The 19,832-nt window shown below is 37.7% G+C and overlaps 1 protein-coding gene across 1 annotated transcript in view; it reads right to left on the reverse strand.

The window, feature by feature from the left end:
- MSRB3 (methionine sulfoxide reductase B3) overlaps positions 1 to 19,832 on the reverse strand; it is a gene marked incomplete at its 5' end in the record, with an annotated part of 170,261 nt that overhangs the window by 76,332 nt on the left and 74,097 nt on the right. Inside the window, 1 exon segment of the mRNA XM_080812504.1 lies at positions 12,026 to 12,054. Within this exon segment, the coding sequence (XP_080668630.1) occupies positions 12,026 to 12,054 (29 nt within the window).

Genomic DNA, 19,832 nt, shown 5'->3' on the forward strand with positions numbered 1-19,832 from the left:
AACACAATGAACACTACCACATGCTACTGTGTGCAAATATAATGTTGACTAAATATGTCTTTAATATGTATCAATTAAATGTCTTTAATTTCAACAAAAACAAAAAAAGAACAACTAGAATAGATTACTAATTTCACCACTTGAATATCATGTAAGGCATCTGTTTCTTAAGTATTTGAATCTCCAGAATATTTATTAAAAATCACCAAAAGATCTGTGGTCACCAGGCAAAAATTAAATTTTCTTCATCTTTGATTCCTATCCAGGGATCTGATAAAAAATCAAAATAACCTCTTATAAAATGTTCTTTCCCATAGTATAGTTCTATAATACAAAAGATATAACCAAAAAATTATTGAGGCATAAAAAGAACTAAAATGTCATTGGCATTTTAAACTATTTTTAATAGAACATTTTGATTTAATAAGCAAATAATTGAGTTTGCTTACTGCATTTGTACTTGTTTCCTGAATAAAATATTTTCATACTGAAGCAGAATGTTAAAAATCTTAAGCCTGCAACAAAGTCATGTACTTAAAACAAAATTTTCTACCCTTTGTGGTTAAATGTATCTTATTTCTGCCCAGGAATAAGCAAGGTATGTCAATTTACATGAATGGACGAATAATCCATATACTGTCCCCCAAGAAGGTTAACGATCACCACCCATTCATTCCACTTGATGCAGATCTACCAATATGAGGTAAGCATTTTCACTTCCTATAGAAACTACAGTGAACTGTATTAATTGAATTCTATTAATTTTCAACTGTATTAAAAATCAGGTGTTATCCAAAACAAAATGATTATCAATTCCCTAGAGACTTAATTCTTCATCAGTCATATCTTTACAACAAATCCCACATGAATATCTTTTTCAGCAGGCAACTTAATGCTGTGGGGATAATTTGCATTTAGAAATCAAAACTCTACCCCACCTCCAAAACCCATTTCTCAAGAGACTACTGAATCTACTTTAGGCGGGGGGAGAAAATTTCTACAATGATATGTGACTGTCTGGACAAGTATGTCATATATATGAGTAAAAATTGACACGTGTATAAGTAAAAAGGTGTATCACTAAAAATTCGTAGATACTTTTTGATCATATAAACTCATATTCTAGGGGGTTTATTGCATGGTTAAGAGTACAGGCTCTGGAATTAGGCTACTTAGGAACAAATCCCGGTTCTGTCACTTACTAGCTATGCAACTTTGGGCAAAATAGCCAACCTCTCTGTGCCTTAGTCTACTCACTTATAAAATGAGAATAGTAACGTATGATTTGTACAAGTTAAATGAGTTAGTAAATATAAAGCACTTGGTACAGTGCCTGTCACATAGTAGGCATAAAATCAACATTAGCAATTATTACTAATGCTATTATCTACAGTTAGGTCCAAATTCTTTAACATGTGCTAATAGACTCCTAACTCTACCATTACTTACCAAAAAAGTCCTCCAGTTCTGGCAATTTGGTTTACTTATGTTCCTCAAATATTTTTTGCCCCTTTGCTTCTGTGCCTGACTTTAACTGGCCCTTTCTTTAAAATGATCTCCTTCTTTATATCTATCCAACTTCAAGATCTAAGTTACACCTCCAACAAAGAACCTCCCCTAACACTGTAGCCTAAAGTGATTCCCCTTCTAAACCCCACTAGGACTCCATTACCAGAAACTGTACATACAGATATCTTCGGGTGTATATGTGTGTGTATATCTCATCTCTACAATTACCTTACAAGATCCATGAGGGAGGAACTGTGTCATATTCATATAGCCTCCACCACATCTAAAACAGAGGAAGTGTTCTACATGTACATGCAGTTTCACTGACTCATCATGTGGAATCCAAGCAAAAATGTTTACATACTGGTTCAGTGCATTAACAACAGTATTCTGGGCCTGAGAATTTCAGAACAGAGACAGCTCAGTAAACCCAACTGCGTGAATGATAGCCTGACTTTGACCAAAATATGCATCCCAACTCAATACTACTCAGCAACAACTCTTGGTACTTACATATAACATGATTAAATTTCAAAAACATTATGTAGAGCAAAAAAATACCACACACAAGATAATACATACTGTATGGTTTTATTTTATATGAAGTTCAAGAACAGACTAATCAATGGTGATTAAAGTCAGAATAATGGTTGCCTCTGAGAACTGGGGATTAACTGAAGGAAAATATGAGAGAATATTTTAAGTAATGGAAATGTTCTATATCTAGATCTATATATTGACCTTCTATATCTTAATTTTTAGTATGCTGAAGTGGTATGTTAAACCATTAAAATTTTAAAATGTGCTTCAATAGCTAAGAAATAATTAAACTGTAAATTTTAAGATCTCAAGTTTCCACACATGGTTTCCTGCTCCAAGAACTTGGAAACATGGGATGCCTGGGTGGCTCAGTGGGTTAAGCCCCTGCCTTCGGCTTAGGACATGATCTCAGGGTCCTAGGATTGAGCCCCGCATCGGGCTATCCGCTCAGCAGGGAGCCTGCTTCCCCCTCTCTTTCTGTCTGCCTCTGCCTACTTGTGATCTCTGTCAAATAAATAAATAAAATCTTAAAAAAAAAAAAAAAGAACTTGGAAACAGAGTCTTAGGTAACGGACTTATAGTATGTTTTCCAAGCCCAATTGAAAAGGAGTCTTGCATAAGGATGGTTGGATGTATTGGATAGATGAAGGCAAAGCCAATGGATGTTAAGTTATATAAAGTTTCACTGGCCAGAGCAATTCCCATTTTGAGATAGATAATTCATGTTAACATAAACTCATAAAGCTAAATATTCAATTTGTCTATTTCCCTTTTTTCTTATTTTGTGCTTAACAGAGCAACTTTCTAGTTATGATCTGACTCCCCATGTAGGTCTGCCTTTAGGGTGCTAATATGCTATACTAAGGAAATTTCAGCCCCAATATGAATGATTTATTTTGGCTAATTGATAAACTGAGTTCTTATTGTGATTTTGTAGTCACACAGCTTGCCTATTTAAGAGAAAGAAGACACTGACCACACGGATGTAAGTGTATTCTGAGCCATGTGAGAATTGTATTTCTCATCATAAACAAATACATTGGCATTCTAGCTTAGTCCATTAGTCTTGTGGGTTTATTAATATGAGTCAATCCCTGAAAGATACAAAAACATCCAAGTTCCTGAGGTTGGAAGTTTAAGATCAGATATTGGAACACAGAAAATTCATTGAGGCAATTAATGCTATCTTTTGAGGCTTCTTGGGAAACCGTCAGCAACATTTCAATGGCCTACTAAAAGCCATATTGAAGTCATATACTCTATATTTTTAAGACATGTTTATAATCATATAATTATTCTTGATTTGAGAAAAAATAAATTTTCTAATTTATAGTGTATAATAGTTGCTAAATATAGGAATTATAGAAAAATTAAAAGCTAGTAATAAAAATTTTTTTTAAAAATCACTCACAAAAAGAACTACCCCATAATCTAATAAAATGGGAAGAGTCATTGCAAGTTGGAGATCTGCCATATAATCCCACCTTGGCCATTCACTGTTATATGACCTTAAATAAGTCACTTAACCTTTCTGAATCTCAACTACTTCCCTGGTAAAAAATAGTCCTGCGTATCTTGCTGAAGTTTGTGACTCTCAAACTTGGTAAGATTTATTAAAAGTACTATTTGAGTGGTAAAGCATTATACAAATATTTTCATCTTACTATATCCATTACTATTATAGCCAAAGTTAGGTTACAATAATGTGATTATAAAGAAGGAATTGGATCCACTTTAGAGATATAATAATTCTAACTCTATAAATACTTTTACCAAATAATTGATCTAAGTACATGATGTTCTAATATAGTAGATTTCATTATTGGCGCTATTCTTCTCCCCCTCCTATCTCTATACCCTTTATCATGTGATTCAACAGTTCTTCCCACTAGAGGGAAGACAGAATACTTAACACACCTGCATGATCAGTGAGTAGAAAGGACAGAGTTCTTTCTCCTTCCTTAGCTTTCGGCTTGGGCATGTGACTTACTTGGCCAATGGGATGCTAGCAGACCTGATGAAAACATAGGTTTGAAATGTGCTTGCATAGTTAGGTTTGCCCTCTTCTCTGTTATCACCAGTGACAAGACCCATGGAGCAGACTTGGACCGAACCTGTGACCAACCTATGTCAGCCAACTCCCAACCAATCCATAGACACGCGACCATGAATACATTATTGTTTTAAGTCACTGCTTTTTTAAGGTGTCCTGTTACTAGGTATTATCGTGCCAATTGATAACTGATGGGCCTGGTGACTATACAAAACACAGTATATTATATTTCTATGATCCTTCATTTATAGGATCATCTTTGGGTTTGATATTATAGTCCCCAGACATAAATTTTATCATTATCCAACAATAATCAGTAAGTACCATCTATTTGCAGGAAGTATTCTAGGCACCAGGCTAACCAGGGTATATGACTCTAGCCTCCATAATAAACATGGCAAAATTTCAGTAGCTTATTATAAGGAAAGTTTATTTCCCTCTACATAAAGGCCAATAAAGATGCTCTGGACTGAAGGGCTCTCCTGCGTGGATCTCTTCCAAGTAAGACTCAGAGATCCAGACTCCTTCCATATCATGTTCAACATGTACCTCCGACATAATTTCAGAAGAGAGAGGTGGAATACACTGGATATTTAATCCCTTTAACCCAAAAATGACACATACTCCACTGAAAGAATTGGTTGTATGTCCCCACACGAGTGGAGAGAGGTGGGAAATTGTTATCTCTGGCTGAGTAGCCACTTCCCAGCAACAGCTCTACACTATGAACGGGGAGAGTAAATCTTTGATAATTAGTTAAGCGCTTTGGTCAAAACTGCAAGAACAGAGCAGACAAAGATTCCCAACTTCATGGAATTTTTGCTTATTGACTATTTCATACCAGATACCAAGGCTATAAGGGGGAGTAAGACATGGTTCCTATCTTCAAAACACTCACAGACTGGGAGAGAAATAAAAGATTCACACAAATAATTATAGCAGATCATAAATGCTATAACAAATCCATTTAAAGACTCAGTGTTTGCACAGAGGAAGGAATGATTAACTGCTGGGGAGGTGTTAGGCTGAACCTTTAAAGATAATGTCTCAGAGCCTCTTTCATAACAAAGCTATGGGATGGTGTTGGGCACAAAAAGGAAGGGGAAAGCACCGGTATTTACAGGCGGTAAAACAACTTCTTGTTTCATGTACAAATTTGGGATAATGTAAGTTTCCTATTTAGAGGAGCCTTCATTTCCTTGGGCATTGCTTTGAAATAATGTCCTCTATGGGAGGACAAGTGCAATTCATGGCCCAAGCAAGACGGTTGGTGCCAGAAAACATAGAGGACAGGAAGCTGACAATACAGGAGTGGCGATATCTAAAGACGTAGAATTCAATTTAAAAAAAAAGTATCTCTCCTCTCAAAGTCCTTGTCAGATAAAATAGAAACTAAATAAATAATGATATAAATCACGACTCAGACTGATCTAATAACTATGTACCAAACCTCTTCATTTCAGAGAATATAGTTTTTGAATCGTTCACAGAAGAGTTACAAAAATTAAACATATCTGGGGCACCTGGGTGGCTCAGTGGGTTAAAGCCTCTGCTTTCGGCTCAGGTCATGATCCCTGCTCAGCAGGGAGCCTGCTTCCCCCTCTCTCCCTGCCTACTTGTGATCTCTCTGTCAAATAAATAAATAAAATCTTAAAAAGAAAATTAAACATATCTTAGGCCAAAAAATACAACTTTATTAAGTACTGCATAATAGACTTACTAAAAAATAGTAAGGCTACATTCTTTGAGCACCAAGCAATGAAACTGAAAATTACAAACAAAAGTGGAAAGTAGAACATACGGAAATATAAAACACTTTCCCACGTAATCATTGTGTCCAAAAGAAAGCCCAAACTGCAACTATTTAAAATACAATATTAGGGCACCTGGGTGGCTCAGTGGGTTAAGCCTCTGCCTTTGGCTCAGGTCATGATCTCAGGGTCCTGGGATTAAGCCCGCATCTGGCTCTCTGCTTGGTGGGGAGCCTGCTTCCTCCTCTCTCTTTGCCTGCCTCTCTGCCTACTTGTGATCTCTCTCTCTCCCTGTCAAATAAATAAAATCTTTTTAAAAAATAAATAAAATACAATACAATATTAAGAAAGCTGAAGCTTTTTGAAGGAAGTTCACAGCTTTAAATGTTCTAATTCTAAATAAGCAGAAAAGAAAAACAAAATTTAAGTATGTAACGTAATGGTATACATGAAATCTAAGAAAACCAACTGAAAATTACTAGAAATAAACAGAGTCTTCATTTAGATCTATCTGAACCCAAACCTCTGCACTTAGCTGCTATGCCTTGCTGCTTCCTGGTGTTTAGTTTATAAAAGGAGATGAAAGGCTCTGTCCTTTCCACTTGCTTCCACACAATTCAGTAAGATTGTTATAAAGAAGGCTGCCTGATTTTTCAGGCCAACCCTGATTAGGATCCAGTAAAAGAATAAATTAAAAATTAAATAAAAGTGAAGAAGAGAACAATATTCGTTAACATTTGTCATTGTTCTCTTGTAAGTTAATCTCTTTTAATGATAATGAAATGTGAAATGTCAGTCCTTATTAAAAGCCAGAGAAAAACTACACACTAACCAGTAGCATTATTAGGCTGGTCTCTTAAAAGTCAAAGGGGAAACCAAAGTGATATGGTTTGAATAAAGTCAAGAAAGGTAAATTTGTCAAAACCTAAAATATATTAACTTATGTTTAAAAATCACGAGTTCTTCAATTCACCATCTGGATCTAAATTTAACCTTATTAGCCCTTCTCAGCCAAATATGCAAAGAAATCCATGTGAATTTGTATAGTGGTCCAACTAGCTGTAAGATTCTAGGAGAGAATGAATTATATCCACCCTGTTCACAGCTATAAACGCAGGGTCCAGGTTTGGCACACAGTATGCCTGGTAAACATAGGTTGAATGAATGATCAGATGAACAGACAATATTTTTCTCATTTCTACTAATGACTGATGCCCAGAGACAGATTTCAATACTCGTCTAGAGATTTATATTTCCTTGCTCTTTGTTGTTACAAGCCCTTCAAAAATAAGAAATTAAAAATGACAAAATCAATCTGAAGCAGCTGAGAAGTATTGTCAACACAATCCCCACATTGGTAAGATCTGAAAATGTTTCCCTTATTAATTTCTTGAGAAAGATTTACTATGTTAGGCAGACTGTCTCATTGGCTCACAAGCTTTCAAAACTCTAGTTCTACTATATTCAAATTCCTCATTTCCCTTCAACTTAGTGACCACCATTAATAGTCCACTGTATTTTTCACTGCCCTTATGTTTTTGCCTCAAGCTTTAACTGATTATATTCTTTGATTTCCTTATCCTGGTGTAGAGTCCTTTTTATACAAATCTTAAAAGCGACACTAGCTGCTTTTTGTTCCTCGGGTTTTTTGTTGTTTTGGGTTTTTTTTTTCCCCCTTCAAGATAATTATATTCTGTTGTGCCTTTTATTATCGTGTCTTTTAGGATCTCCTAACCTTGTACATTCTTGGGCTTTATTTAAGAGTGAGCTCCCTCCTCAACTCTCCACACTAAAACATGCTCATTAGGTTTCTTAATCCTCCATAATTTGCTTTCATGAAATCTTATACCTTTGAGTTGCTGTGTTCTATGAGCCCATTTCCTTAGTAGAGCTATTCCAAGCAGCCCAGAATCAACAAGCACTAAACATAAGCTTATTCACTTTCTCAGCCAACATGACTCTACAGAAGAAAGAAAAAAAAAAACTTTATTTTGAATGTTTATGGACCATGAAACTATACCATTTTAACTTGATATTTCATTTTCTCATCCAAACATCGCCTGAGAAGGTTAAGAGCACAGAATTGGACTCCAGGCAGTCCTTAACATACAGTTATTAACTTCTAGGCTTCAGGTTCTTCTTGGTCAGAAAACTATTCTATGTTAATAGAACAGAAATAACACCATCCTGATGTTACATAGTGACTGGTAAATCCCAACTACAGCTTTGCCTTATACCCAGTATTGAGGAGAAGAGGAAAACATCTTTTTTCAGTTATTCTGCAAGAGCCCTGCTTTACCAAATGGGTTGTTTTTAAAAGACATGTGCGCGTTCCTGAAATCTGATTGCCCGGTCAACTCTGCTCTTCTCAGCAGCTCATCCCCTGCGTTCTCTTCCATTCTACTCACCATGAGCACCTTTGTTAATGGACATGTATTTTATTTTTCATTGTAACTTCTTTTGGTTAAATTTAAAAACGAAAAAAAAAAACAAAAACAAAAATCAAAACAACAACTTGGTGGTGAATTGAAAGAGTTAATGACATTGCCAGAGGTGCCTATAAGTTATTCAAGCAAAGTTTACACTTCAGCCCTGTGCATGTTAACTTGTGATCCTCCCCATCCAGATGATAGAAAGCAAAGCCAGTAATTTCTTTATTTAATTGGTTTGCATCCACACACTGACCTCCAGGGCTCTGTTTACATAGCCTATCACGCAGTATGCTCCACAGTTCCCTGCCTCTTTCAAAAGCATGTTTCTCCTGAGATTTGATATATAGCTTTCATGTTTAATCACTACATTAAACTCAATGCTCTGCTTGCCCCAGCATCAACTAACTTCCCTTCTTGGGAGGTGGGGAGAAGAGCACAGCTTCTTGCTACTTCTGAACATAAAAGGAAGTCTGTTTTACTCTATTAGTAAAGTCACCAACTACACACGATTGCAGGCAAGCAACATTAGTGCATCAACGAGGAAACAATATTAAAATGGAAACCTTAAAACTCCTTGAGAAAGAAGGTAGGTTGATTGCTATCAGCAAAACCAAAAACTTGAGGTGACTGAATTACAAATCAACAGAAACAGTTTAATCCGTATATACCTCAGGACACAGGGGACACAGCTAGATGGCAGCTACAGTGTTAATCAAATTAACTTTGAGGACAGAACATTCTTGGGGTTCTTGGACCAGAATTAATTCAGTGCCACTACCTTCTGGTTGAAGGTTTTGTTAACCTTCACCACAAATAGAACTTTTGATGTCTCTTTAACTAAATGTGGACATGGTAATGACACGATCCTTTCCATAAGAATCTGTATGTGACTCGAATTTCTGAGACAAATGAAAACCTCGAAAAAATAGTTGATCTCTTTCATTAAGTCAAGGTAATTTATAATCTTCAGGCTTTTAAAGTGACATGAAATGTATGTATTTTACTTTAAAATAGTTCAAGCAAAAAAAGAAAAGTGAAATGAGTATGGCAAATTATTAACAACTGTAAAATCTGATGATGGATGTGTGGATATTCATTATACCACACTCTATTTTTATATACAGTTGAAATATTTCATTATAAGTTTTTTTGAAGCTTTAAAAAAAACACAAGCTGTTTGTGGGTTTGCTTTTATAGAAAAAAGTTGATACAGTTTTGATTAAAAAAAAATGAAATCACTCTCTAGGTTGATTGCTTGAGTATGTATTCAACAACTGACATTTTTCACCATGTGCTGACAATGAAAACTTTCCTTCCTTCCTCGTGAAGCCCACTCCACAGTCAGAAACTCATTTACACAAATTGCAAATGTGCAGTAAGTTCTGCATAAGCTGGGTTCCTTATTTGGGAGGGGAGATATATATATATATATATATATATATATATATATATATATATGTAATGTTACTTTGAAATCCTTTCCTTTATGGCCAGTCATTAACCACACTATTTATTTTTTAAGTGTTTTTTTTCCTTTGCAAGATTGACATCTTCCTTCATTTAAAAATCTTACTTTGTCAGGAACACTGTTATAGCTGTATACAACATTAAGCAGAGCTAGTTTACTTTCTGTGTTTGATGAACAATAGAAAATCTGAACCTATTAAAGTCATACATTTAATTGTTCCAATATGCCATCTTATTTCTAACCAAATTTGCATGATATAGCATGCCAAAGAACACAGTTCTAGCTTCCTTTGTCATGATTCCCTCATCTGATACTAAGCTAAAAGAGCTTATAAGAAAACATAATTACCTGTTTCTTAATTTGAAACCATCTGAATTCTTTCCACAATGTATTTAAATTCGAAATTAAAAGAATAAATAAACTTTTAATCAGTATTCCCCATAAGATTTTTCAGAGTACAGAACTTCGTAGTTTTCAAAGACATGCAGATGTTGTCCATCATAAACTTTTTTTTTTTTTTTAAGTTAGGACTTGGAGAAAATAAGAATCATGAACAAAAAATCTTTGGTCACCAGAGCGAAAGATGCGTGTCTATACAGATGTTATAACTATCACTACAGGAATTTAGCAGCACACTTTCATTTGGATTTGCAAATTCAACATAAATTTTCTGACTTTGACAATCGCTGCCTAATATTTCAATTCTGTACACTATTTCCAGGTTTCACCTTCAAAATGAACTTGTTGAACTTTTTCATTTTTAAGAGCTATGTACCAGATCCTTTTCCCTAAAACCAGTTTCTGACCTGATGTTTAGGGGATTAAATCAGATCATAACGAAGTAGGATCTTAATAAATATTTGGTAATACTGGTAATGATATAAAAAGATCCAACTTTTATGTAAAAAATTCATATGTCATCAATTTTCTCCATTTATTTTTTATTATACTTAGAGATTTTAATATTTAAGAAATGACAAAGACTTCTCACCCTATTTTGAGTCACCTCTTATGAATCAATAAAAGATCAAATCATTGATACAATGTCACCATGCCTTTAGTCTCCATTTAGTCTCTATTGTAAACCAGAAATGTTTATCTTATGCTCTCACTGTCAGATGTGATTCAGAAGCCCAAACACACAGAACGGACAGATTTCTGGAGCCATGGTTCTCAAATGAGGTGAAATTATTAACTCAAATATACAGACTTCATATTTAAAGAGTCTCACCAAGTTGGAGACATTCATAAAGGTATACAATAAAAGAAAGATGAAGCTTTTAAAGGAGAAAAGCATGTTAGCACCTTAATGTCATGACCAAAAAGAATATATATGGTCCTCAGGTCCTTTGTGAACATAATGAACAAAAACTTTTTTTTAAAGTTAAAACAGAATGGAACTCAAACCAGAGTAAGAATGTTACTTTTAAATTCAGTAAATTATATGTTTCTTTGCAAATTATTTTCTCCTGGAACTGAAAATCAATGTTTATTTATCTATTAACAATTCACTAAATGGCATAATTTCTTTGTATGAATATGAGACAATTTTTGTGTTTTAATTATAAACACCATTTGACACCCTGGAGCACATAAATCTCAGCAAATGATATAAAGACACAGTCCAACCTAAGGATTATATGGCTACATTCAGGCTTAATGAAAAGAACATCTAATGAGGTTGATATGCCATTCTTTCTGAAAACGTAAATTTTTTCTTGATAGATGCAAAATAATGGCTTCAGGTGACCTTAGTTTTCCATTCCCCCCTCACAACAAAACAAATTTTTTAAAAACTAACAAACCGTAGACAAATTTCTATTTCTATTGGCTTAAACTCCTTTTAGTTTTCTGGATCAGTGCTCGCTTCAGCAGCACATAAACTATAGTTCGCTGGATTAAATGTATTTATTACCCACATTTGATGACAAGTCACTTGCACATAATCTTCAAATCATTCAGGATGCCTTATCTACATAGAGAATAATATTCTATTTTGAGCAATAAGTATGTACAACTCTTACTTCTGCTTTTAAAATGAAACTCGGCAGATATAGGGCATTGAAGCCTTATTGCAGAACTATCAAGAATCCCAAAGTGAACATCTCTGGTTAGGATTCCAAGCAGCCGATAGCCCTGGGTGGGGTTCATGTTTTGAGAAGAGGCTGCCTAGTCTGCTTAAAATCAAAAAGGTTCTTGGTCTGATGAGTTACTCCTCAGAGAATAATGTAAATAAAATACACTCAGAATAACATTACTAATGTAAACATACCTGAACCAGAGTCAAACTTGCTTTCTGACCTGTAAAGAGAAAGAAATTTTTTACAATAAAAAAATTGCTTATTAAAGAGCAACTGTTACTTTGCGGGAGGGGAACCAATAGTTAGAGATTTCAGTACACTGGCTGACAAGGAAAATAGCTTTTAAAATGTAAATACCTCATCTATTTTAACTATTTTAGATGTACACATTATCCTAAGTCCCCTAAACATGCACGTTACCTGTAGAGACAGCACAGTATGAAAAAGATAGTTAAATTTTTAACTTGTTTTGAGAGGAGGATAAATTATGGATCAAAAAAAAAAGGCAGATTAACTTGTTTCCGTAATATAATAAAGCAATAAAAAACTCAAATTTAAATTTATCCTCTTTCTTATTATTAAAGATTTTCAATTATTCAACACCAAGTAATTTTTCACTAAGTTCTTCGCCCAGTAAATGAACCTAGTCACTCCATACATTTAATAAGAAGGAGGAAAAAAAAAATCCGAGCTCTTGTGGGAACATTATGTTTCAGATATAGGTTAATACTGGTTGTAAATTCAGAAGCCTTTGAAGCTCTCAGTTCGGCTGTGGGAAAACTTCTGTTGGGTAATTACTCCCAAGATGCTGCTGATGTGCTGTCAAGCAGAATTAACCCTATGACTAGGCCTATCTACACAGGCTACTATAAGACAGCATTGTCTATATCTAGCTCTCAAACCAATTAGTGGGCATGCTCCAGTCGGATTTATATCACACATTAACAATCAATAGTATATATGTTCACAGCTGCCACAGCGAGATACAAGAACCCACCAGCAGGAGTCCTGTTAAGGGATGTTACATTGACAGAGAAGATTTTTTTTTTCCTGGGGAAATGTAGTTAACTAAGTGGGAAAGGAGAGTTCTTTGAAATTATGCCAGGGTACCAAAGCACTTTTGGAAGCAGTGGCTTTCTTTACCTAAATGAGTTTCAAGAGAAGTCATCAAAGGGGAGAAGGAGAAAGGAGTAGAGAGAAGCAGCTTCCTTTGTCATAAAAAGCCATTTTTCTCAAGTATTCTCAAGTAAAGTTTCACCTGATACTTAAACTAAGTCAATTACTATTAAAAAAAAGTATTATGACCGCCATGGTTATCAATAAGCAGCGCTGTAAGCCAGGTGCACATTTCCCCCAAGCCCTGGCTAGTCACAGTTCTCCTCTCAATCCTTCTCTGACCCATCCCTGACCACCATTTCAGCTGTAGACCATTTTTGGGTTTTGTTCTCTCTCCTGCTGTGGAAAGCACTGCCCTGGGTCCTCTTCCTTGTTTCCAGCATCCCTGAGCCCAGTCTAAAGGACAATTGCCCCACGTTCTGCTGGTTTCCTTGCCTGCCTTCCCCCCTGGTCACAGCACGTACACAGTGCCTGGTGCTTGAACACAGCAACTGTCTGCTGAGGGGCACGTCTGCCTCCACACACAGCCTTCTCACCTGCATTGCAAGCGTTCTTCCTTCTAAGCTTCCCTCCACTTCTGTGCTAAAAGGCACTCTCTCATCCGGCCTGACACCAGGCTGTGTGAGTGACTCCTCCTCTCTGCTGTCTCTTCGATCCCGGGTTTCTATAGGTTTCTCCTCCCTTCTTCAGAGAAGTGCTCGGGAATGAAATAAAGGTCCTCTTTCAAGTCGGTGCCCTACTTTCCTGCGCTTGCAATCAAGTGTATGGAAGGGAGAAACTACATCCTCTGCCGTATGTCTTCCTTTCCTGACCTCCCAATAGATTCACTCTTTGACCCACTACCATGTGTCCTTGCTAAAGTTTATCAGTGGCTTCCTATCGCTAAACCCAAAAGCCCTGTTACAGTCCCGACTTTACTAAACCTCTCTCCAAGTAACAAGTGACGCTACCTGAAGGTTGTCCCAGGACCTCAAATGGTGTAGGTACTAAGCTCAATTCAATTACTTTTTCCTCAAATATAATTCCCTGCAGTATAGCACTGAAACTGGATATCCTGATATTGATCCAGTTTTCTTCTGCACCCCCAAAACCATACTAGTCACCAAGACCTGTTGATTCTACTACCTTCCCCTCCTCTCTATTCTCACCCTTACCATCTTTGGGCCTATCATTGGCTCAGAATCTCATAACTAGGATCGTGCCCTCTCTTCCAGTCTATTATCCCATCAGCTGCCAGAAGTTTCCAAAACACTAATCTGATCCCATTACTACCACCCCCAAAACGAGTGCAGAGCTTTCCAAACGTGGGTCGCAATTTGACCCATTGGTGTATTATAAAATTCATTTAGTGGATTACAAGTAGTATTTTTTTAAAAACTGAATTAGAATAGAAAAGAAGACAAATGCACTTCACATATTAAGAGTATTAAGAGTATGTGCAATTCTGGGCAAACTTGAGGGACATGTATGTGCATTTGTGAGTGTGCATGATCGCACATGGGTGGGCTATGCAGGACCATCCTGACAAGAGAGAAAAAGCCTCTGCTCAGGCCTTCCTCTGACTGTGTGCTCCCCTCCACCAGGCAAGGAGTCCCTTCTTGAAGCTCCCTTCCCTGAAGCTCCAAGTACCAAGGACCCCAGCATTGTCCAACCAAATGGCCCTTAGCTGGCTTCCTCAGCCTGGGTAGGCCCTTTCCAGTGTGTGTGTGCCTCCAGCTCGAGGGGTGGCCAGAAGCTGGAAGGAGGGAGACTGGACCTGAGGGTAGAGGGAAGGGTGAACAAAGAGGACAGGGGGGAATGCTTTCTCTCCTTTCCACATTTCTGGTCAGAGAATTCTTAATTCAAACTCTTCCGTGAGAGTGGCAAGCTGGAGCACCAAGGGGCCAGAGACTGTCCCTCAGACCAGACTGGCATGGTCTACGTGGCCTTGGAACTCAGGTGCCCGGCTGCTAGGAATAGGGAAGGGGCAGTGACAGGACAGATGGGAGAGCTGCTCTGTCCCACAAAGGAGAAAACAAAGGAGGTGTTCTCTGACAGATCCATAGCCATTGGAAGAGAAGGCTGAGGGAGACTTCTCTCCTCCACTTGGCCTGGTTGCCGCCACGCCTGCATTTCCCCAGGATGAACGACAGTCTTTTGGTGGAAGTCTAAATTAACTTTAAATTTGTACTATTCTCAGTTATTTGGTATTCCACTGTTTTTGTTATAAGGTACATCTGTCAAAGTAGGTTGGTATATCCTTTTGTAATAGCTTATTGCCTTGATTTATAACCTCTTAAATAATTAGCTATCTTGAATCCCCATTTGTCTTCTGGCCCAGGCCACGCAAGTGGTAGGACCAGGCCTGGTAATAAATCATCATGTAAAAAGGTACATCTTCCCATGGGTCACAAACAAAAAAGTTTCAAAGCCACTGACTGAGGGATATCAAGTTAACACTCATCTGCAGTGTGTTTGAGGGGCCCTGATCCCAGGTCTCCCACCCCAACTGTAACCCACATTGTATCCTTCACTCTCACCAAATACAACTGCTGCCATATTATTAGCCTGCATCCAGTGCCCTCGGCCTCCGGTGCCCTCCCCCCAGCTCCTCAGTGACAAGCTCTTAGGCAACTGTGAAGACCCACCTCAATCCCGTCAGCACCCTGCCTGGCCCCCTGCCTCCCAGAGTCCTTGCTTGCCCCTCAGTTACTGCATGGTGTGGGGTCTGGCACAGAGACCCCCCACACTGTGTGTCAGAGAGATGCAGGCTGGGTCTGGTCCTTCTTCATATTCCCAGCACTCACTGCAGCATGTGGCATTGAAGAGTTATTAAAAATGTGTAGTAGGAATTAACACACGAACAAATGGACCTATACATTAACAGAAGGCTATAAATATGTACAGTGGCCAAACACTCAAAAAATTGCCTCCTTTGAGATGTGAAAAATTGTATCAAAAAACTCTTATTCCTTGGACCATCTTATCTTCTCTAGAGGTAGCCGGTCAATATGTAAAATGTACATATAGAGTGCAGAGAAAACATCTTCACAAATGAGTTAATGACGTCCGGTATCAGTTGAAAAACAAGAATGTTTTAGAATTCTCAGACACAGTACTGAACCTTTAAAAAACACACAACTACTCTATTATTAATTAAGACTTAATAGTAGAGTTAATACTATCTCTTTGGGGATTAAGGAAAGTTGGTCCTGTGGTAGAAGTTAATTCAGATTTCTCAGATTTTACACACACAAGACAAAAAGTAGGTCTCTACTGTGCTATGGACTATGATCATCTCTACTTCTAAATCCTCTTTTAATAAGTAAGTAAAGTATAGACAGGATCAAACAAATGGCAAGGGTGAAAAACAATTCACACATAATACAGATTATACTAGAAAGGCAAAAAGGGATGGATGGTCCTTCATTCATTCCACACCACGTGTGATGTGCTTATTTTCAGTAGTATATTAAGCTAGATAGCAGGAATATAAAAATGCATGAACTAAGGTTATGTGGAGTATAAATACGTAAATAGAATTATGTCCACACAGACACCCATTTAACCCCTTGATTCCATACTCATATCTAAGCTTAAAGCTACACAACTAGCTGCTTTGGCAATCGCCAAAAGTTGGAACATATAGCACACACTGCTACGGTCTTCCATGTCCTTTCTCCACTTTTTTATTTTAGAAATAGATGCTCTGGGTTTTCGATGGGCACATAAGCTGCCTAAGTAAGACAACCTTTCCACAATATCTCCTAACTCTCTTGTAGCTAGTTGTAACCATGTGACTAAGTTCTCGCCAAAAGGATGCAGGCAGAAGTGATGTGTATGGCATCTGAGTCATGCCCTTCCACGGAGCTGAATCCCTTTCTTCTTCCCACTGGCTGGAATGTAGATGTGATTCCAGGAGCTGAAGCAGTCTTACATCATGAGAGAGAAGCTGGTATCAGCGTATCAGCCTTTTACCAGCCCTCGTACTGAAGGTACAAACACACTGATAGCACCACACCAATCCTGTTACCATGTTTAAGCCACTATTATTTTGGGGCACTCGCAGCAATATTACCACACTAAAAAAGGCTTAAATCTAAACTCCCAAATTTTTCAACCTGAATAGTTTTTATGAATTTGTAGTTGCTTCGAAAATTTAAGTACCATTACTACTTTTTTTCAATAATTTAAATATACAATGAATGCATTCTTTAGATAACAAAACTGTAGATTTTTAAAAGAGGGTGGCTTTAGTCTTTCAGTAGAGTTCTACAGTGCTGCACAAATTTATAAAACTACTGTCCTCTATTTATAGGAAATAACCCAGAGTCCAGGAAAGTTCTGTGTATTGAAGTCAAAAGTTTTTATTTTGTCATTTTTAAAAATTGTATTGTCTCTTATGAGGAAGCCACAAAGTATGAGAGAAACAGCTTTTGCTTAATGTTCAAATGAATTAAAAATGTTTTAATGAGAACCATGTTAAATATGAGCTACATGAAGCTGAGGAACTCATTGTGCCAAAAGGTTTTAGGTAACATGTGGGAAGGTGAGGGTGCTGTTCTTAGTGCTTTAAATTGATGTCAATCTAAGATTCTAGCTGCAGAAGTTATTAGAAGGAAGAAGAAGGAGTAACAGACGGATTTCTGCCTATAAGGTCATTATATATGACAACTCCTCTATACCCAGGATTTTCTAGAACAGTCCAGGTCAAATAACCTGTTCTGTTGTCCCCTTAAAGCATAGAAAATTTTCAGAAATTCCAATATTTCAGACACCTACTTGTAAGCTTTAGAATTTCTTTTAATAATAGCGATGAGTATCTGTGCCCCTTCTTCCGGCTACATAAACAGAATATGCTTCCTCTGCTTGGAACGCCCCCTCCCCCGACCTCATTCTAGTATCCCTTAACCCCTTTGCCTACTTAACTTCTAAAACTCTCCCCATAGATTAGTTTTCATCATCGCTGCTTTGAAAAGGAGTGGCCAGACGATGTTAAATCCCTTGAGTTTATATCCAAATAGCACCAGTTGTTCCTTCTTTGTGCTCATCAGATTTGAAATCCTACACCGGTTCATGTTATTTGACCATACTATAAGTGTTCAACAACTGTGACAGACACTGGTTGTTGCCTATCTAACAGCCAGTCTTCTTCTTCCCTGAAGACAGAATCCCAGTTTTGGAAGGGTGCTCAAGATGTGCTCCCCCTCAGCCCCCGAGTAGGAACGAATCATTATTAGGCTTCACCAGCTGCAGCAGTCCCCACCTCCTTGGTCAATGGCTGGTTCCCAGATAGGCAGGTAACCCCATTCCAACCAGCGAGAGGTACTGGGAGGTCTGCTGGGACACTTCTTGGAAAGGTTTTTCTCCATGAAAAGGACAGAGGTGATTTAGGGAGAAGGCCCTTTTCCTACTTTCTCCCTCTCCCTGTTTCCTGCCTTTGAGGTTATTATTTAAGGCTGTGACACTTAGAACCGCTATGGCAATCTTGTAACATTGAAGGGAAGTCCAGGAGAATCACAGAAATGCCAACGCAGAACTCTGATAGTGTTCCAGTTCCAGAAGGGTCTTTCTTTAGAGTTTGTGTTGAGGTAGTCAAGTCTGTCCCTGTTAAACCACTTTTACTGGGGTATTTCTGTTACTTTCAACCCAAAATATTCTGATATTGTGACCAAAGTAGAACTAGGTTATGAGATACCTACTTATTGCATTTAAAACTTAGGCCTCTATGTTTTATTTTGATGATAAAGATGCTATAAAAACAAAAGACAGGAAAATACACAGGAAAAAATAAATTTAAATGTTGAAAGACACATTAGTTACTACAACAAAAACTGAGAAAAAATGTACAAAATAAAAGGTGTCCATTAACAGCACGCTCAGTTTTTTTTTAAACTGACAAAAATGAATCAAACAACCCATAAATTTAGAAATCAAAACAGTCAGCCAAAGAGCAGCAAACTTGAGGCACCCTACTTGAAGAGGCCTCACAGGAGCCTGTTAATGAGAAACTGAGGTTCAGGGACTGTGAGGCACCCCAGGCACCTCTTCCTTTATTGACAGACTCTTCCCCTGGGCACTGTATGGCACCAAGGTACCATGCCGTGTAAGCTCCTGCTCCCCCACAGGCACACTCTGCTTCTGCTGGTATTGTGTGGTTTTTCATGTTTTCCTCGTAACCAGGCCGTGGCCCTGTCACTGGGATCACTGCCACCCTGAGATGTTGGTCCGAGACTTTATGCAGCAGAGTGGTAGAGTCTATGCAGCACTTAATTTTGAGGTGGTAGGGGCGCCTGGGTGGCTCAGTGGGTTAAGCCTCTGCCTTTGGCTCAGGTCATGATCTCAGGGTCCTGGGATCCAGCCCTACATCGGGCTCCCTGCTCAGCAGGGAGCTAGCTTCCCCCTCTCTCTCTGCCTGCCTCTCTACCTACTTATGATCTCTCTCTCTCTCTCTCTCTGTCAAATAAATAAATAAAATCTTTAAAAAAAAAAAAAATGTTGAGGCGTTAATCGTGGAAAAGCCAGCCGACTGAGACAGACAGACCAGAGCCCGGATCAGGTCTACCCCATGCTACCCTAGGTGACTTTGGAGAAGGTAATTACTGCTCTAAGACTCGGCGGCGCTCTTTATAGAATGGAAGGAATTTATTTGCCTTTTACAGTTTATGTGTGTCCTACTATGAACTTCCCAGGTCAGGCTCTGGCATGTATTATAAGTTGAGTAAAAGATAGGTTTCTATCTAAGCAAAGATACTAACTAAAATTGACCTATGGCTACAAGTACATATAGCAATATTTTGGCCACATATACATACATACATACATATAAACAGAATGTGTTACTCTGCTTGTGATCTTAGTTGGGATACGATTTTAATAGGAGTGCCAAAATGATGTAGCAAA

Source organism: Martes martes (assembly GCF_963455335.1).
Source record: "Martes martes genome assembly, chromosome: 8".
NCBI lineage: Eukaryota > Metazoa > Chordata > Mammalia > Carnivora > Mustelidae > Martes > Martes martes.